The sequence below is a fragment of the Homalodisca vitripennis genome, chromosome 1 (assembly GCF_021130785.1).
Source record: "Homalodisca vitripennis isolate AUS2020 chromosome 1, UT_GWSS_2.1, whole genome shotgun sequence".
NCBI classification, from domain to species: domain Eukaryota; kingdom Metazoa; phylum Arthropoda; class Insecta; order Hemiptera; family Cicadellidae; genus Homalodisca; species Homalodisca vitripennis.
This window is the reverse complement of record NC_060207.1, coordinates 110,547,278-110,569,776: the sequence shown is the minus strand read 5'-3', so window position 1 is coordinate 110,569,776 and position 22,499 is coordinate 110,547,278. Positions and strand designations below refer to the sequence as shown.

The following is a 22,499-nucleotide window of genomic DNA, read 5'->3' as shown; positions in this document are numbered from 1 at the left end:
AAAAGGGGAAGAAACGTACTCGCAATAACAGCCTAGATAACCAAGTATCCAAGAACTTCTTGACTTCAAAAGCCACCACTAATGTCAGAATTACCTAATGGCTTACGAAGATTGTTAACCTGCCATTAGTTTGAGGTACAATCAGGGCGATCTCTTCTTTCACCTTATCGTTTTCTCATCTTCCAGGCTCCAGCAGAACCTTGTTCAAGCATAACATGCTTTGTTAATGTATTTTTGCTTATCTTAAGACACATCTGACTTGTGTAAACTTTTGCCTTTTGGAGATTGGAGATTTTGGAATTCGTATATAGCAATAAGACAGGAGAGAGCAGGTGATTTCGGGTATTCTCTGTTATACGAAAGCATTATAAAACAATTTTCTATAAAAATTCTATAAAACATAACTTCCCTTACTTGAATTGATGAAATTATTCATAAAATGAAAGGTTTTACTTGCTTTTGGTGAATTAACGGTGAGCGAACTCGGAGTAACTTATAAAATAATGAAACACTGCCTATATAGTACCCGTACCGCAAAATATTACTGTCCATTGGAATACTGTACAAGAAATGCGATCGTGAAACAAAAAACAATGCGCTCGTATAATTTAGGAGAATATATAAATAAATATAAGGCAATAAACCACTACATATAAGATAGATACTAGTTTTCCTAGTTTGTGATCGGTTGGCCTCAGGATAAAGTAAGAATAAACTGTATTATCTCCTTTTACTTTGTGCTAAGCTACAGCTTTACCAACCATATTTGAGAAAACGCACATGTTATCGTTAAAAGAAAAAAAATACATTCCAGTTAATTAGGCATTTATTCAGTATTTCTTAAATATAAAACCAATTTATACGTATTACATTAAACTAAATAACATAGAATCTTCCATTAGACTTTCAAGAAAAAATATATTTCCTCCAAAATAAGACATATTGTAATTTAAACTTCAGTAAATTGTGTAAATAAGATTTTGTATAAGTGGCCAATAAAACCACCTGCATTGTGCGCTGTTGTGCCTATGTACCTATCAGAATGTACTTACATATTATGGCGTGCGTGTGTATATATATTTTTTTTAAAAATTTCATATCATTGTGTTTATATAGAAAATTGTTTAAGAAATGCGGTCGAAAAATAGGACAGATCCGTGATTTTTATCTATCCACTGACCTCAGGATTCTTTCGAAGAAATTTGAAAAGGGTTGCCGACGACTGCTATATATTTGGGTTTCTCCCTTCTACGAATCTCAGGTTTTCATTGAACCTTGTTGCTTAGTTCAGAGAAGTTCAGGTAACCCTTCCATCACCGACCTCTGTGTCCTCTCATCTGTTCTTACCGTACACATATGATGCCCATTGCAGTGATCACTCCCCAAGTATGCCAGGTAATGAAAACACACATTTTAAATAAATAGTTTTATCTTCACAATTTATCAACAGGTACACAGTTTACAAAAACTACATACGTGGATGAGCCTGGTGATAATGTCTGCTTTACGAGTAATCTTATGTGAATGATGCACTGAACAACAGGGCGGTGCCGTTCATTAACCTCAATCTTTTGTTTTGACAGTTCAGATTTGAATGGTGACGGTAGATTAGCTCTTTGTGAGTCGCTGATTGGCATGATTGATTATCGAATACTGAGGTAACGACGACCACGACTATATATAATGTAAATGAAGATAAACTTGGCTGTGTCACTTATTATTTGTAACTGGACTAGCTACAAATGAATTTACAGTCATCTTTTTAAAATTAGTAACTTTTTCTATCAAAATCCTTTCGTCATATATTGTCCTTTTTATCAAATGTTTCAACAATGCCAAATTTCATAACAATTCCTTAAAACTGAAGTTACTTTAATTTTGTTTTGATATTAACAAATTTGTCACTCTTAAGAAACACACTTATAGAAAGAAGCATTACTTAAATGAAAGGGAATGTGTTTTTTTCTAGTAAAGAAAAAGGTAAAATATCACCAAACATTATATATTACAGATATTAGTAATAAACAATTTATTAGAGATAATATAACGCCATATTCCTACAATCCGATTTAAGGTACTATATAAACTAATATTTGGTCATATCATATTTTTACTCGCCCTGTTCTGGAATACTGTTCAATACTGTAGGAGCGTCATCACAAGGACACTCAGACATAATCAAGAAGATTCAAACTCAGTTTAATCCATGTGCTGATGAAAACTGTTCGGCAACAACTCCAAGTGAGAAGAGATACTTTGAACAAGTGTAACTGGTCATCGGACTACTTGTTTGTACAGATCTCTTATTCAGTAGACTGCTGATATCTTCGTTCCACGTGTCACCGATCCCAGAATAATTATCTTACAAAGAAGAAGCATGCCTACTATCTATGCTTATCACGGGTGTTCTGGGTTGGTGAGAGCTAAACTTGGGACAGTCAATTTACTGGATTACGTCTGTGAATCAACGAATTATTTAAACAGTTAATTGTTAGATAACTGTGATTTGACTGTCTCTACATATTATATACTATTTTTGATTTGTGTTGTTTTTCCATAATATTTAGTTAGACTTTATCTCGAAAATTTGATAGCTTTTCTTGCATTGTCAGTTAATTGCACCAGTGCCATTTTCAATTACGATTTTTGCTAATGTGTATTGATTTATATATATATATATATATATATATATATATATATATATATATAATATATATATATATATATACCCTGGTTGTTACCCTGCGTAAGTTATATATTTAATTATATCGTTTCATTTAATTTTTCCATGTAATTATTGGTTATTATTAGGAATTATGATAATCGTACATGTTGTACTAGCAAGTATATGTTTTTTGTTATGTATCTGATTTTCTTGTCATAGTTAATTGTATAGAATGGTTAAGCCGTTGATAAATACATATTTGGTTTTCTAAGTTAGAGTCATGCACCTGCAGCTATAAGTGCTGATGGACTGAACTAAGGTCGATAGCCTCTCAATACTCGACTCGACCTTGACCGCTCAGCGAGAGTGCTAGGAGTAGGACTGATGTATGATTGATGAATCAATTGCACAACAGTACAATAATGTGTATGATTACATCACTTATATTACGTTCTTCTAAAGGTTAACTTCTATAGATTCTTCCACATAAGGATTTTAGAGAATCAATAGTGACGCGTACGACAGATGGAGTCGCCCAAGTAGTACTCATTGCTAACCACTTTTCTTCATTCGTATTACCAGCAAAATAATTATGAAAAGAGTAAAATTGGACAGGAAACGAATAAAGGAAAGGACTCCATTAATTCAAAATACTAAACCCTTCTAATTCACCGAACTCCCGCGTGGTATGGTTGAATGGATTTTCTGATTACGTGGAACTCGTCCAAAGCTATGGTGCTAATTATTTTACATTTAATTTCATAACAAGGAAAGCAGGCAAACATTTTAATTCGACCAATATTCACAAACTGTAAATCTTTCTAATTAACAATAAATTACTAATTGTGGTAGACTAAAATCAACAAAATATAGTATAATATGAATAAGAAGGGAGGGGGAGAATGATGAAAAAAATGAATGAGACCTAATTTTTGTAAACAAATGTCTGAACTAATTGATCGTTAATCAATACCTACAGTGGAGGTCAACATTACGTGGAAACCCAATACCTACAGTGGAGGTCAACATTACGTGGAAACCCAAACACTTCTCTGTTCATTTGTTTTCAGTAATGGTTTCAGTAAAGAATTGTGAGTACCACATATTCTCATTAAATCAACCAAATGCACCATATTAACCGCTAGATTGCGGAATAGACTACATCATACCTGTTACCTCAGGAAAAGCACTATTGCTCCTGGTGTATTGAATAGTTACGACATACGACAACAGTGGCAGTGCCTTGACCTTGAAACGTCCCCATTCAGCCGTTCTTGTTCTGCAAATTGAATTCTCATTCGCTCCTTAGCAAGCCATCGTAACGTGTTGCTGTATTTAGATTTACGTTCGTGTGTAAGCATACAGTACTTTTTAAATATTAGTCGTCTGAACTAAATTTATTTCACGTGTACCACATTGAGTTAACTTCATTTGTTAGCATTTCGATTAATTTATTACAATTCTTCCAGTTGGAAATATGTCGATATTGGATATTCAATATTCAGATTATGCTGTACACTAAATTAAAATATTATGTGAAGCAAAATGTATAATTTAAACAATTCTTCTGATGATGGAGGAGGAGAAGGAATTGCAAGGCTAGAATCTCTTCCTAGTACATGAAGAGTAGTGACATTTGTATGATAATCTGAAAATTCTGGTGGCCCGGATGATTTTGTGAACCTGACGTAGAGATACAGAAGACAAGAAGAAATTATATGCAATTAAAACAATATAGGGATGATTTTAGTAAGGGATGTTACAAGTTAACATTTATGGTTTTGTTTACAACGAATTTTAAATGCCAGAGAGCAATAAATAAACACTATTGCTATGCCCAATCTTCCTTCTTTTACTTGGCAGTGTTTTTACTTAACAATTCACAACTCCACGAACTTGTAACAACATTGTGATTTTGGATGTTTATCTGTCTTAGTATAACCTAATAATTAAAACATATACGACGATTCGAACAGTTATGAATTTTACGAAAACTGATAAATGTCAAAACAACCAAAATACGAGTATAACTAAAATAGAGAAAACAGACTTTAACCACTTGTACATCTGATGAGTGCCCGGATGAAAAGTCACGACTGAGACCATGAATATTCAGTGTTCTGGAAACACAATGCTCTCAATAATAGACGGTTCTATCTATTATATGTTCTTGGGTAAACCCCAAGGCGATTTCTCTGGACACACCGTGCGTGTGAAGTCCCGGGTCTATACGTTAACACTGAATGCACAAGGCAGTTAGCAATCTGAAACACAACGCTTACATGATGCATTACAAAGTTGATTCTTCACAAAATTATGAATATTAGTACTATAAATAAATAACCAATGCCAGTAAATAAATGTAATTATACGAAAAAATATGCAATTGGCTATAATTAAAATTCTTTTGAAGTTTTAAAATGTTTTAAACGTTATGTACGGTATCTAATATTCATCACTGACAAATATATCGGTGGACAGAAAATTTGGCTATACTAATATTAGACGAAGGATATCCTATATTCTGCCGCAGCCCAATTACAGTTAGATATTTTTTTATATAGAGACTTAAGAGTGGTTCTTCATAGAAGTTCTGTGATTACAGATATATTTTAGAATAAAATGTTGGGTTTTGTAAGCACTAACAACTACGTAAAAACATGATGCGTCAACGCAATGATTCCACCTGAAAAGCACTGTCTCTATGCCGATGTGTAGATAATGGAAGAGGGTAGATTGTATTGAACGAAGTAATAATAATAATAATCTTTATTGCGTCAACAATTATTACATTGCATGCATGCGTCAAGTACATTCATAATAATATACAGTTCCATTGCAGTTATTGCTATTTAATTGTATAACGGAACAGGGGGTTTAATTTTATTCTTGTTTTCAGTAGTTTTCAATAATTTTCATCCCAGCAACTCAACATGAACTCTTCAACGGAGTAAAACGCCTTTGACACCAAGAGGCGTTTTAATCGAGATTTGAATAGTTTAGAATCAATGAGACGTTTTATTCCCTCAGGCAGCTTGTTTATCAGTTTCACACCAACTTGGGACGGCAAGTGTTCAAATGCACTCGTTCTATGTTGTACAATCCGAAAGTTGTCCTTGCCTCTTGTCTCGTATTGGTGGACGTCACTGCCTTGGATCAACTCGCATTTAAGTCGAAAGTATAGAACGACGTTGAGAATATAGAGACAGGGTAAAGTTAACAATCCAAGCTCTCTGAAGGCATCTTCGCACGACTCTCTGAATTCATTTGTAAATAATTCTAATAGCTTTCTTTTGAGCTCTAAATACTCTTCCGAATTTGTATTTAGAACAGCTGCCCCACAGTCTCAAACCGTAAGACAAATATGGATGTATCAGGCCAAAGTAGGCAGTTTTTAATACATCAATAGAACAGAATTTTGCAAGGTTACGCAAAATATAAATGCCAGAAGCAACCTTGGAGCAGATGCTGTCAATGTGAAAGTCTCATGTCAGTCCTCGATCAAGGTACATTCCAAGGAACTTAACGGATTCGGCCTCTTCCAAGATAACATCGTCCATCATTACCGCGGGACGATACTCCTGTTCTTGTCGATGCCGAAGGCAAAAATTTATTGAGTTTGATTTTGAGCTGTTTTTTTTTCATATTGAGTCTTGAGAAATGTTCGATGCATGAATTTAAATCGATAAATGATTAAATCACTTCAAAATCAGTTTTATATTTCGATTTAATACAGAGAGTTGTGTCATCAGCATATTGAATCACCTTTCCATTCTGGATTGATGTATTCAACTTGTTGACATAAATAAGCAAGAGAACTGGCCCTAATATTGATCCCTGAGGGACACCATAGGGCATTTTGACCCTATTAGACAGAGCATTCGCAATCCGTACGCATTGTTCTCTATCTTTAAGATACGACGAGAGCCAATCGTACGGCAAACCCCTAATACCACTAGTCCATAACTGGTGCAGCAGTGTCGCATGATGCACACAGTCAAAGGCTTTGGAGAGGTCGAGAAATATGCTCATAACACGTTCTCTTCTCTCCAGGCCATCGACAACATTATGAATAAGTTCAGTTACGGCATCGATGGTCGATTTGTCTTTCCTAAACCCAAACTGTTCAGGACAGAGAATTTCAAAGCGGTCAAGGAATTTTTCAAGCTGATTGAGGAAAGCTTTTTCAAAAACTGGGAGGATAGAAATTGGACGATAGTTGCTTGAGGTGCAAGGATCGTCTTTTTTGTAAACTGGAATCACAGTGGATATCTTCAGTACGGACGGAAAGACACCCTGTGCAAACGAGAGATTGATTAATTTTGTGAATGGTGTCAAAATGTGCTTGAAGCACTTTTTTATTAACCACATAGACATTCCATTAATGTCACAAGACCTCTTTGATTTGGGATCCTGCATGATACGGGCCACCTCCACCTCACTCACAGATCGAAGGAACATGGACGAGGCCGATCTAGTCAATAACCCCCCGCAGGGTATATTCTGATTCAAAGAACTGTCTGTTCCAGCAACAGGTGAAAAGAAATCATTAAACGCAATTGCCACTTTTAATGGATCATCAATAATTTTATTATTAATTTTAAGTTTCGGAATTGAAAATTTTGAAGTATTTTGTTGTTTTGTGTTTAGGTTAATTATATTCCAAGCGCTTTTTGAAAGATTATCGGACTGTTTTAGTTGGTTTTCAACGTCTCGTGCCTTGGCGTTTCTTATGGCTTTGCGGTAATCCTTTTTGAAATTTCGAAAAAAGCGTTTGAAATCCTCATTTTCAGATTTAACGTATATTGAAGTGGACAAACTAGCCGAACTGTACAGTCTTCACCTTATTTGAGGCCGTTTTGTTTTAACACATCTGCTTAAAGTGTTGCAATCGATTGTTTGTTGGCTTAATTGTTTTTGAATTACAGTAATTTCCTTTTAAGTTGGCCCTTTACTTGGCATTTGTCAATTTAGGTGCACTTCCTGACGGTTTCTGTTCTCATTTGTGTAGATACTATAAAACTGCCCTTCCTTGATGATTGAAACATATTTTATTGAATTAAAATATATGAATTAAATTCCACGCTCGACTAGACTATATGACGGGTGATCGTACAAGACAGGAAGACGTCCACATACGACAAACATCGTAATAACGTTGTTACTACCGGGAAGCCTTATGTAATTGTAAACTTAGCACTGACTTATAAGATTATTGCATGCTAACTGCCGAAAGCGCTCTACAGCTCGTCTCCTTGTCTATAAGTACAAGTTACCCACGGCTACTTCCGTAGAGAATTAGAGAAGAAGAAAAATGTTTACATAGAACAGCTGATTACATTTTAACAGCCTCTTTTAAATTAATAACTACTAGCGTTTGTTGCAATGCAGTTCTTACGGGAATTTTTGCAACTTTAGAGGCCAGTGAAGTGGAGTCCTGAGAGAACATGTTTTCCTTAGAACGCCCCTAGGACACAAGGTAAACCTATGTACTAAATTTCATATGCACAATCTTTCATGGTCTTTGCTGGGCGTTGATGAATCAGTCAGTCAGGATATTTCCTTATACACAGGTACACTATAATATGATTTCGCTACAGAGACTGATTAAGGTATTAGTTGGGAGAATTTATTTTTATTTTAAAATTTATAGCTCTATAAACTGATTTCTGAAAAAATTACAAATGATTTTTTTATCACACCACGAGAAATTAAAAGCGTTTAAAGTTGGAAATGTACCTGCAGACAATTTCGTAGCCAACGCCAAACAAAAACGGCTGAAGATAAAAACATGGATTTTTACATTACGAACATGATTTATAGCTACAGAGAGTACTATTTGTTGAATTATGACTAAAGGCAATGGATTCTTTAAGTACTTATAATTAAAGAAATTACACGTTTTAAAAGAAAAATTATTTTTAAGTAAATGCATTTGTTGGCAATAAAACATCATATTATTCCATCCAGTATATTTCCTGTATACACTGTCATAATTCATATCCTACATTTTTATTGACGCCTAATTGTAGTTACACTATGTTCTGCTTCAAGTACGAACCATGACTCAAGAAACTGTTTAACTTCAGAAAATGTACACTAAGGGCTGTGACTAACATTTTGTTTTAAAATCTAAAAAGCCCCAACTAAAAACTATTTGCATCTCCATATGTCCACAGTACAACACAATGTTTTATTACTTTAACTTCGCAGAGCGAAGCAAATCCAGTAATTCGGATCGGTCCCCGCAGTTCTTGTCTGCGTGAGTAGATGGATGTGTGTTTACCCACGTGTTATCTCGAGAAAGGTTTCACACACAGCGGAGAGATTTAGTCGATTGAATACTCGTAGTAGACGCATCCCAGAAATTTGTTAGTCCACCCCTTATCCTTGAAGTACAGGGTTGACGCTATTCGAGCTAAGTAGGCTTCTCAGATCTACGAACCTAATATTTTATTGATCGGGACCACAAGACAAGATTACTTATGGCACCGGAATTCATTCGAACTAGAGTGCTCCTACACGTGTGATACAGGAAATGTATTAGTAGAAGTAGTTTGGTGCTGATCTCTAATTTCAGGAAGTTCAGTAATTTTTAACGTTATATTTAGCACGATTAATGTATTCACTCACTAACCATGCCCGTCATCATACCACAATCTTGCCCATGACTAAACAGGAAGGTAGTGGTCATACGTTTGGACGAAGATTCAATCTGGGGCATTCCGTGACTTGACCAATGAAGGTTGCATCGTTATTTTGTATACTTGGTATTCTTGCCCACACTTTTCTACATGTATCAATTATTTCAGTTAAGTTTTCACAATATTCAACAATAAATTTACACGAAGCAATTACAAAAAAACATGAAACAATACAAATATTAAAAATGTTGTCGTGAACTGGACTGATTATGATAGAACAGTATAACTTCAAAACCAAAATTGAACAAAAACATTTCTTTGAACTGTAGACTTGTAGGAAACAACGCAAAAAATAACCATTTTTAAAATGGTCATTCAACTAGTCAATTAGGTGAATGACCATAGCTGTGGTATACCAATAAGTATAAACTTGTTGCAAGGAAGAGGTGAGAAAGGGGAAATACTAAAGATGTTGCACAACGCTCTCTAGGTACATGGGTTACACAGCAGTCATCGTTCTATTGATAGATTCCAGAATAGAATCAAGACAAATCAGAATACATGCTTAGAGATATCAGCAAGTACCCAGGATAAAACAGTCGCAATGAAGAGGCGAGTAAAAGGGAAATACTAAAGATGTTGCGCAACACTTTCTAGATACTTGGGTTACATAGCAGTCATCGTGTTATTGATATATTCCAGAACAGAATCAAGGCAAATCAGAATACATGCTTAGAGATATCAACAAGTACCCAGGATAAAACAGTCGCAATGAAGAGGCGAGTAAAAGGGAAATACTGAAGATGTTGCTCAACACTTTCTAGATACTTGGGTTACATAGCAGTCATCGTGTTATTGATATATTTCAGAACAGAATCAAGGCAAATCAGAATACATGCTTAGAGATATCAACAAGTACCCAGGATAAACCAGTTGCAATGAAGAAGCGAGTAAATGGTAGGAACTGAAGATGTTGCGCAACACACTCAGAAAACATGTGTTACTTAGCAAGAATTGCATGCAAGGTGTTTCGCCAGCATCTCCTACTTCCTTACAATATCGACTACCTCCTAACAATAAGACATGAGACATGCCACTGTACCGAGAAACAGCTGTTTTCGCTTGCCGACTAAGGTTTCCGTGAATAGACTACATCGAGTCGGCGGCCTTGGAGAGATAACGAACTCCTTTCAGAAATAAAGAAGCATTGATAAAAGTTCGCTATTAACAAACATTTATAGCTTGCTCTACTTAAAACTGAAACTATTTGAATAAATGGCATGACTTTCACTGTTATAGAAAGGAAAACTAAAATATATTCTAGGAAAAGTAGTTGTCTGACGTTCTGTCCGCCCGTCCCTGCAATAACTATAGATATGATGGTCTTAGAGACTTGAAACTTGGTATATAGTTTGTTCATTGGTTGCTTTTGAGGTTAAGAAGTCAAAAAGATACCTAGATAAAATCCCAACAATTTTAGATTTGTCTTCAGGGTAACCACGATGGCAACAAATAAATCATAAATAAACAAATTTCTAAATAAACAGTTCTATTGTATGACACAATCATATGAAATAGTAACACAGTCATGAAGTTACTTGATAGATTTGGTTAGTATGACTGGCGTTACTTTCTGTTGGGTCCTTCGATACTCCGTTGTATCAATTTATTCTAAAATATAGTTTTTTACATTACGGTATTCTCATTTCTAGATGAAACATAGGTGTATAACAAGCATAACCAGTATATTGGATTAATAATTTAAATATTTTACTTAACATATCAATACGCAGAGAATTTGTTTGTTGCTTTTGTCATTTTAGTAAGTTTTTTACAAGTTTTAAAATCTTGAACACATTTTGTTTAGTAATATAAAAACTCTTCTTAATATTATGCCATCTTTTATCTATCGATTTAAGATAAATACTCCGTGAGCCAAGAGCCAATTTGCATTGTCTATGTTGACTCGCGAACACAACCTAGTTTTCGTGAGATTGAAAGAAAATGATCTTGTCACAATATTTAGGGGATCGACTTAGGAGAGTAGCAAAAGGATAAAAATACCGAACGTTTTCACATCTCATAGTAATTTAAATGCACCATAAAACACGTAGCTCTTTTAATTTTAATCTTACAAAACTGACAATATTATGTATATTATGCTTCCATATTGCAAACTGAAATGTGTTTAATTCTCGTGTTAAATGTGTTGTTTAACACGAATGTTTTACATCACACTATAATAGAAGGAATATTGTGTACAAGCCCAAATAATAGTTTGCTCCCCTTCTTTCCTCTCCAACATACCATGCTACTCATCCTATAACTGTTAATTTTGCGTCCGATGTACATGGTATGAGAAAAACTTTCCGAAGGACGTATATATTCTTAAAAAAAAATCGTAAGCAATTATTCGTTTAATGTAAATACAATAAGGTATAACGTTTAAAATTATAAAATATACATTTTAAGCGCAGCATGCAAACGATTCTTTAAAACATTATTCTGTGTTCATAAAAACGTATAATGTATTACAAAATCTAAAATGAGTAAGGTAAAGATCTCATTTTATAATTTTATTTTGAGAATGGGGATGTGAGAGATGAAGGGGATTTTGGTTCAAAATAATTTGCTCTCCCACAGCTTAAATTTTCATTTTTTTACTTGTGGATGACAATCAAAACCAGATATGGACAGTTGTAAAAAACATACTAAAGGTTGGGACACACATAACCGCACCGTGCCCGACACGTGAGTCGGCCGATTGTCGGTGCGGGCTCGGCTCGGTTACCGTGAGGCCACACATATCCGTATGCAGTCCGAGCGCAACAATCTCACTGTTTGTACTTAGAACATGTTTCTTTTAATTCGAAGTGACAGATACTTAAAAAATATTCGGAAGATTAAGTATTGCTTGAGATAATTGTTAATTTCATTGTTGTTATTTTTATTAAACGCTGTGGTGAATGAAATATTGCAATGCTACAGTAAAGCTTTGTACAATCAGCTAGTATATAAAATTTGTAAATATCATTATCTTGGTTAATATTTTTTATCCCTATAAATTCTTGTTCATTGTGTTTCATTGCAATGAATTTCGGTCAAATACACTATAAACGGTATATTTAATGTTTTTTTTTGTATTAAACCCAAGAGCTATAGTGTGATGCCAGAGAGTTTGACATGTTGCAAGCCCTTTTATAACTTAATTTGTAAAACATAGTAAATATTTGTAAAATGTATACTGGAGAACTTACAAAAAACAGATTTTACAAAATGTTTTTCTTTTATAGCTCCAAGGACAAATAATTTATTGCCAGAATTAGTCAAAAATAGTAGAAACATAAATATATTTTCTACAAAAATTAGAGTATGTTTGATCGGTCAAAATGATATTGGTATTTGTTTAAGATAATACATTAGTGTATGGTTAGTCTTCGTCTGCTAAGTTATAATTAATATTTTAAATAGACACTTTAGAGCATTATAAAATAATTATTTATAATATAATATTTAATGTTACATGCGTAAAAGCCTAATATTTGAATTGTAAATCATGCATAAAATCTTTTTTGTTTTAATACAGCACACTAGTTATACTAAATTTAAACTTTGAAACGTAAGAGTACATTATTTACTACATAAGCTACAATACTTAACTCATTTTTATCATTTCATTGTTGCTCGATTTCCGCTATTTTTATTTTTTACCTTTTTTGTATATAGTATCCCCAAACACAGGCACAGCCTCTTATGGGGTAACCTAAATTTCCCTTATTTTGTAAATCTATTGGCCTAATTATTAGTTTTAAAAAAAGAAAAAAAATCTAAAAGGATGTAAACCTACTGTTTATATTTTATTACTCTAAGTACATAAAATTGAAATAAAGTAAGTAGAAAACATTTTTTTTATTTGTTATTTACTGCTATTGTAAATACGTTATGTCATAGTATCATTTATTACTAAGCCACTGGCAGTAATATTTATTTTGTAATATTCAGTTTGTTATTATGGGGAAATAAATGATTTATTATTATTATTATTTATTTTTAAACATGGGGTTTCTTGCTTGAAAATCTTATTGTAAATAAAATATTTTTATTTTTACTTTATTGAAGTGAAAAGAATAAAAAAATAAAAATGTCATAGAAACATTCTAAATATGACCCTTACAAAATACCGGAATAAATGTATCAAGTAACTTCAATACATCAAAGAAAAATAGATTTTCGCGCAAATAATTACATGCTTGTTATTTTTTAATTAATGAAAAATGTTTATAGATTTTTCATAATTCGAATTTAGTTGTTTAAAATCACTTAAGGTACAACATGGTTTTCAAATTTGTTGTAATAAGAAAATATGCACAATAAGAAAATATGAACTAGTTTACTCTAAGTAAAGAAAATGTATATACTTTTAATAATAAATATGATTTTGTATGCGAACACAGGATGTAGAGTTAGTAGGCTAATACTAAACAATTCACTAAAATAGAAACGTGTAGACTACTTAAATAGTTTTAAATAGAAGAACGCAACAATAAACAACATATGATGCCGCTCGTAGACCGCACCGTGCCCGTCAAATTCAAACTAAACATATCGGTGACGGTGCGGGCACGGTGCGGCCACGACGGTCTGGTGTCGGTGCGGACATGTGTGGACTTGCAGGTTGAAAAACTGCGCTGCAATTCTTTCCACCGTAATGACGGCCAGCATACGGCCGACTGAGACGTGTCGGGCGCGGTGCGGTTATGTGTGTCCCTAACCTTAAAGCGTATAATTACTACTTTTTGGGTTCAGTGTTATTCACATTCAGATATGTTGAAAATTCAATTTGTATAGTGTCTAAGACAACAGAAACAACAAAATGTGCGATCTGAGTTTACTATTGACGTTATCTATTGAAAGGTCACAGTTCCCGCAGATATTAGTTTGTGGACTTTTCTCACGTATGACGATTATCACGATCTGGGTCCGTCTTTCTCTTGACTTCACTTCACTCTAATTGTACTGTTAGGTACACTGAGAGATCACAGTTCCTGCAGATATTAGTTTGTGGACTTTACTCACGTATGACGATTATCACGATCTGGGTCGGGTATTTCTCTTGAATTCACTTCACTTTAATTACTTTTTTCTTTTTTCTTTTTTCTTTTTTCTTTAGTCATTACAACTTTCTAGAGTCGTGTAGTATAATCTTCAAAACTTACAAGTGTTAATTTTACAATATCTCTTCAGTTTAAAAACAACTAGACTTTGTATGTCTAAATGCATATGTTTTTTGTTGGAATATATAACTTTCATTTAAATTCATAGCACTTTATGCTAACTTCCCTGAAGACAGGAAAAATTTATCGCTTTATGAAATATTACAGGCACTTGTAGAACATTTAGGTAAATTTGGAATTAAGCTCAAATAAAAAACGCTGAAGATAGAAAGATAACATTTTTAACGTATTGTATTTAGATGAGCAGTAGTACTGTAAAATATTCATAAATTCTGCATGAAATGATTACTACTCGTAGAATGACCTAAAACATTTTTTATTTTCCCTGTTTTCAGAAGGTCTGTGTAGTCGGCCTTGGCTGTGTTAAAGATTACTTTAATAAATAAATAAATAAATATATATATATATATATATATATATATACCACGTATTAGTTTCTAGGTTCTTGTTATTTCCACAATTCACATATTATTTAGATGTGTAACAATTTTTTAACAGCATGTGTACTAATTTCAGGTAATGTATCACAAACATTTTTTTACTGACTACAACTGGTACAATTATTAAACCATACTTAATAGGGTAAATAATGGCTTTAATTGTATCTAGATAAGGCAATCTTTGAAATTAATTAAATTGCTGTAACGATTAGGGTATTGAAAACTTTCCTGAACTCTCTCTTTCCCATCAAACTCATTTTACAGCGTTAACGAGGTTCTGCACTTGACTGGAAGACCAAAATTTGCTGCCCAGTATCGTGCATTTTTTACTGCAAATAAATAATTTCATTTGATAATTCAAATAGAGACTCCTTTTGTGACGTCGAAAAGTTGCTATGTCCAGGGGAATATAAGTCAGGTTTACCATTCTATTGACCAATAAGTAGACTATGCTAGGCCTTATCCTAGTGGAGGTTAGGTAGCCCCGATATGTAGCTATATCCAAGGGTAGTAAGAAAGGTTTACCATTCTATTGTCCAATAAATAGACTAATGCTGGGCCTTAGCCTAGTGGAGGTTAGGTAGCCCCGATATGTAGCTATATCCAGGTGTAGTAAGACAGGTTTACCATTCTATTGTCCAATAAATAGACTAATGCTAGGCTTTAGCCTAGTGGAGGTTAGGTAGCCCCGATATGTAGCTATATCCAGGTGTAGTAAGACAGGTTTACCATTCTATTGTCCAATAAATAGACTAATGCTAGGCCTTAGCCTAGTGAAGGTTAGGTAGCCCCGATATGTAGCTATATCCAGGTGTAGTAAGACAGGTTTACCATTCTATTGTCCAATAAATAGACTAATGCTAGGCCTTAGCCTAGTGGAGGTTAGGTAGCCCCGAAAGGTAGCTAAGTCCAGGGGGTAGTAAGTCAAGTGTACCGGCCAATAGGTAGTCTACGGCTGGGCCATAGCCTAGTTGAAATTAGGTACACATTCACAGACCAGACTTTCTATAGGTAAGGTAGTTCCAGTACTCAGAAGCTACAAAATCAGGAATCTCTATATACTATGGCAGAAATCTGCCTTGTAGCTGCTGAGCCAAAGGATCTTGATCTTCGCTAATGCCCAGTCTCTCCCGTCTGCATGCATGATGTAACTGTCAAACAAGTTGACCAACAGGACTGAAATTCGGGCATATAATATAATCTAGGGTAATGACCTTGAAATAGATAGAATACTTTCTGTCACCTGTAAGATGAATTAATTTATTTAATGTCATTGGATAATATAGTTTTGATTTATTTGCATGATTTTTCAGGCGTAATTGAAATCGGTTTGTGTCTAAAAAAGATTAACTAAATTTGCGCACAGAAGAATAATATTACATTACATTTATTGATTTAACTGGCTGAGCGTTAGGGGAGACCCTCCCACCACTTGTTGAAAACTGAATTCTGACTTGGTGTGAGTATATACGATAATATTCACATGGGTTATCTTAGAGGATTATAATTTGGCTTAAACTCAATCTCTACTACCTCTATATTGAAGTTAAAAATTGCAAACATCTGTCCATTGAGATTCACTCTAGGATGTGGTATGCTGTAGAACAATCGCAAAGCCTCACATGTTGACCCAGAGTTACACGCGCGCTTACTATTTTATAAATATATGATGTTAAACATTTAATTTTTAATGGATTATGAATTTACCTCCTGGCGTTCCTTAATTTTGCGACATTAAGACGCGTTTCGTCAACACACTAACATCATCATTAGCGTTGGCATTTCGTTGTATATTGCAATAAAAAAACACAGTACACGACACGATTACACTTAAATACATATTCAAAACATTTACAAAACACAAATTGCTACAACGTGGTATCCACATGTTCACGAATGCTGGACGGACGGTTTGCGAATGTCCGTGGATACCTGATGATAGTGTGTTGACGAAACGCGTCTTAATGTCGCAAAATTAAGGAACGTCAGAATGTAAATTTATAAACAATTAATATTAATAACTCTTTATAAGTAGGAATGAACGTTAGTTTCCTTTTTCCATAATAAATTAAGAGTTATTATCAAAAATGATCAATGATACTTCTAAATCAGTGTACTTTACATAATTATCTTCGTGAATCAAACTAGGAAGCCTGGTATCAACTGAAACTTGCTCATCAACTCTTTTGCCTATTCTCGTCCTGGTATTAGTCTCTAGGGTCTTGTTCTTTCCCAAATTGACGTATTATTTAGGTGTGTAACAGCATGTTTAGTAATTTCAGGTAATTTACCGCAAACATTTTTCTTGCTGATTACAACTGGTACAGTTATTAAGCCATACTTAATAGGTTCACAATAATGGTTTTAATTGCTTCTAGATTATGCAATCTTTGAACACTGTAATTCAAGGATTCGCGTAATTTATGAGAGTGCCATATGACTTGCAAAGGGCAGTGAATATTGAAATAATTGAAAGGTAAATGATACAGTAACTACTGGTCCAAGTAAATCATAAAATCATAGGTACTACTCAGTGGCGTATAGAGAAAGTTATTTCGGGAATGAGTGACAGTTTGAGAGTATAAAATGCCCTCCAAAAGTAGGGGTTAGGGAATCTGCCCCATGGAAATTGTTGAGCTTTAAGGCCTCATAAATTTGTTCTAGCTTAAAACAAACTACTGTGTGCAATGTTCATGTTTGACTTGCAAAATGTCGGGGGACATCAGTCCTATGAGGCCCCCTTGTATACATATGGCCATGATACAACTTACTAGAGAGGTAATTTAACAAGACCACGAATGCACGGGCACGAACTTACGATAAGTAATCAGTAGTAAAAGAAGATTCGAAGACCTGCTGGTAATACAGCTATAACCTACAAAGATTACACAGCTGTCAAATGTGATTGAATGCTGTGTAGAAAAGGAACTGCACGGGCATAACACCTTCGTCAAGTGTTTAATCGTCGACAGCGCTACTTATGTAAGGGAACGAGGGAACTCATAATTCTGAACAGCCACAACCTTCTTACGCACGGGACAGTTCGACACATCTCTCAGTAGGCTATTTAATCGTTTTTATGTGATATTACGTTGACAGATATGCAATGTATATATATATATATATATATATATATATATATATATATATATATATATATATATATATACATATCGAATAGAATTATTTTATCACGAACGGGACATTTTGGACATTGCATATTAAAATGTTAAATATAATCCATATTCCTGTCACTTAAAAAACGAGCAATTATTTTTATTAGTATACACTTATTCCTATGTTATATTTCTTTATCTTTTCAAATTTTCATATTAATACTGAAACAGAATTAGTAATTTTAGTAGATATTTTTAAAAGTTTAACATAATTTTATGTATAAAAATTAATTTATTAAATAATAATAAGCCATATTATTACAAATCTGAGTAAAAAAACACGATATTAATTAGAAAAAAAACGAATCCCATGCAATAGCATCCACCAACATCCAACTCGATGTTCCTTACATATAAATGAAATTTCAAGCAAACTTTCAAGTTTACAGGTCTGTTCGTTTTTGAGAAATCATGCTGACCGACAGGCACAAATACAATTGTTCCGTTGCATCGAGTGGTTGGCTTTGCTGATGCTCAGCTAATAATGAAATAATACTCGTATTTCATAAATGGAATTTTACAATTCTACATAAATACAATGCTGTTAATAATAGATAAATATTACATAGTACGTCATGATTATTGTTTGATAAACATTAGCGATATTTAATTAAACACATGTTGGCAATCAGTATAACGAGCCTAGAAATGCACAATCGTAATGTCGGTTTTAACACGAACCAATGCAATTAGACTTGGTTCCATTGTTTGTTTCTGACATGTTCCACAGATACCGTAATTCATCAATTACTTTAGTCAAAGACGAATAGGTTTTATGTCAGAAGTAATTCTTGGTGGCTACAACTTTTCTCTGATCATAGTTTATTATAAGATGTGTAATTTCCCTAAATACCCGATGCTTCCAGTTGCGTGTTCTCTCTCCCACCCACTGAACATCAATGTACACGTCTTAAGAAGACTATATTAGCCATATATTATTACAAAAAAATTACAGAAATATGTAAATATAAGAGATGAACAGTGAACATATATTTGAAATACAGGTCGCATGCTGTAATCTAACCTTTAAACGACAATTACATAATTAAAGATGAAGTCCGAGTTGTTTAAATTAAAGAAGAAAGATGCACTCGAATTCAACAAAGGAAACTTCCAAACTTGTGGGACTAGACTCGGGCCAGTAAAGTTATCAATCTCAGTATCTGTGATACCGGCCTAATCAAAGCCCCGCCTGAGAGACCTGGCCGCTTGTGCGATACGTATTGTTGAATCCAGCTAGCTGCTTGATGTAGCCTGATGAAGCCTAAATTGTTTCAGCAAGTAGTACGAGTATATGCAGAGCGCATTGTTATACCGTACATATATGAATATATGTATATATCTTTACGACGCGACGTATACGCACACAAGGAATATATTATTTGATTATAGTTTACGACAAAGCCTGCATGGACACGAATTGACGTCGAGACTTAAGAAAAAATGAACTTTTTCAACTATTACTCCCTCCTTTTTTTACATATCTACTGTAAAACTTTACATCCTTATATTCAGCCATGTTTCCATATCGACTGATTTAAAATGGCCTAAAATGGCTACAGTTGCTCGTGAGGTGACAAAACGATGTTGTTGTTCTTTTTCTGTCTTTAGAGAGGTATTTTTAAAGACGTTGGTCCAAAATCGATCGCACCAACTTCATCGAGTAGTTGCGTATTGTCACACTAACTGTTATTTAACCCTTTTTAATAACACGTTAAACATTATTATCTAAATATTTAGTAAAAGTTATAAAATGTAATCAATATTAATGCAATCAATAAAGGTAGGTCTAATTATTATTTTACAGCTTATAGTATTCGTCCTATTTCGTCCGCATGTTGCCATCAACGTTGCAATTTGAGTTTTTCATAAAGCGTGATAAAAATACTTTAATCTTAGTATTATCCAACCATGCATATTTTATTTCACCTATTTGTATAACAATGCTTAAAACACGTTTTAAAAACTAGTTTCACGTTCACACTGCAAAATTGTACATTCATAAATTTATATTAGATCAATAATTCACAGTCGATATTCATGAACCATACAACTAATTATTAAAACTACACATTGCATTAAAAATTATAGCCTAGATGACAACGAGATGGATTACTTTTTGTAATTCATATTTACCAAAAACCAACAAGAAAAGTAACTTCTAAAAGAAATACTACAAGAAATAGATGAACGTCTTTTTTGGTTTTATTTATTCTGCCTTGCTAACTAGGTTATATACCTAAATAAAAACTAATTTATATTTTAATATCTACTATGCAAAATTGTTGTCAATAAATGACTATATATTGTGCTAATTTAAACTGATAGACCACGACACAAACTGATAGGCTTATGTGAAGGACAACACCATAAACTATACTTATTAGTATCTCAATTAAATCTTAATTTTTACTATACAAATTGCAACAGACAGAGTACGCAGGCACACAGCATTTTAGTCGTATTTCATTTCGTTACGGTACGGCTACTTTGTTCCATTTTAAAGGCCAACAAAGTATGTGAAGTTAGTAATGTAAATATTTAACGCTATTTATTATTCAAATATATGCTGTTCAAATTCAGTCAACAGAGAATATTGCAAGCATCGTTTTAGTTGTTCTTGAGAGTTTCCACTATCAGCACATTTACTGTAAGAAAGTCAGCGGATGTAAGGTACAAACATACGATACCACATAAAAAAATAAGTCAGCTGGTATTTTTTTTATTGTTTGTAAATGTTATATTGCTTTTTCCAATAATTTCAGTTTTATAATATTACGCTGTTCGTACGTGCGAATTTAGTGGTTATTCAGTGTCCGAGAAACTCCTTATAAAGTTCATATTAACTTCTATTGTAGATTTTTGTACAAAAGCAATATAACAAAAGACAAAAAATCGATGCAAGATAAGTTTACCTGAATTGACTTACTTTCGAAAATTTAAAATTATTGCTGTATTTTATTTGCCCTATGAAACATTACCTATTGAGATGAAATGCAAGGGAACACAATGTTTGTTACAAGACATTCAAAATAGAAATGTTAATTGTTGGAACTCACCCAAAATTTCGAGTTACAAAACCCATCTTCATCTGTAGAATTCATATGTCTTGGGTGGAAGACAATCTGTGTGAACTGAAGCACAACTAGACTGAGGTTAGTTTGACACTGTTTGCTGGTAAAGTGCTGTTATCAGGACGAATATACGCTCAATAAAACCACACGCACTACACAACGACCAAACAGGAATGAAGCCGACACCCGACTGCATGGCGCTAAGCTGGTCAGTATTGCCAACAGCGTGCCACCATATTTCCCCGTTAACGAACGTAAAATTCCCGGGATATCCATTTAAGATTTCTAGGGCCCCTTATAGTCTAGTTCATGTTTTTGTTTTATGAAAAGATTATTATAAATGTTTTCCCCATCGTTTACTACCATGGTGCAAGATTGTCTCCACTCCTAACCCTCTCGCTTCCCCCTTCAACCACCATTAAAGTTCGCGTTTGCAATCTTTTGATTTTCAGTCAATATCTTTCTGAATATTCCATTGCAGAAGTATAATCTTTTTAGATTTAATTTTCTGGTTAAACTCTCCACAATTTATTGATGTTATATTACTACTATTTTGATAAACTTGATAGTTTACACACAATATCACAAATGTTAACATTTTTGCTTTTTTGAGTTATGTTTTCATGTATTTCAAACTTTTTTATTTTGCATAACTTTACAAATTATAGGCGTAGCGCAATTTTTAATCATTCAATAAATGTAGTTTTTATGTTTTAAAAGTGGCTAGATTAACAGCAATACTCTTCTAATAACATCTAATAATAATAAAATAATACATTATAGTAATTTAATAATAATACTTTAATATTAATGTTATACATTGTAGTATTGTTTATGTTGCTAATATCCTTAAGCATTCAATTTTAAATTCTGGTCATATTTAATAAATGTCTTCAATTAGTTATAAATTTATAAATCAATAATATGATTGGTACACTGCCGACAACTACTGAATTTGTATAAAAATTTGCTTATGTACATTATACAAAGAAAAAACAAACAGAAACATTATCCAGAAGTTATATATAATTTTTCTATTCTTCCTAATTTATATATGAATTCTCTGTAATATATTTTTACTTTTAATAAAATACTGATCTTTTGACAGTCGATTTTGGTAACAGACTTGAAGTGAAATAGTTCTCTTAATTTCTCAAACGTTTAGAAGTCAAATAATGGTTAGAGATTTAAATTTAGTGTTATTTTGCATCGTAAAAGGCAAAAAGACATTAAATGTTGGATAAAATCGTTATATTTTAACCTAAA

General features: G+C 33.4%; 1 protein-coding gene across 1 annotated transcript in view; it reads right to left on the bottom strand.

Moving 5' to 3' along the window:
- Positions 1 to 21,437, bottom strand: part of LOC124375220 (multidrug resistance-associated protein 1-like) — a 160,864-nt gene extending 139,427 nt beyond the window's left edge. Inside the window, exon 1 of the mRNA XM_046833347.1 lies at positions 21,219 to 21,437. Coding sequence (XP_046689303.1) covers positions 21,219 to 21,263 — 45 coding nt within the window. The 5' untranslated portion in view covers positions 21,264 to 21,437. The remainder of the gene's footprint in view (positions 1 to 21,218) is intronic.
- Positions 21,438 to 22,499: the final 1,062 nt, after the last annotated feature.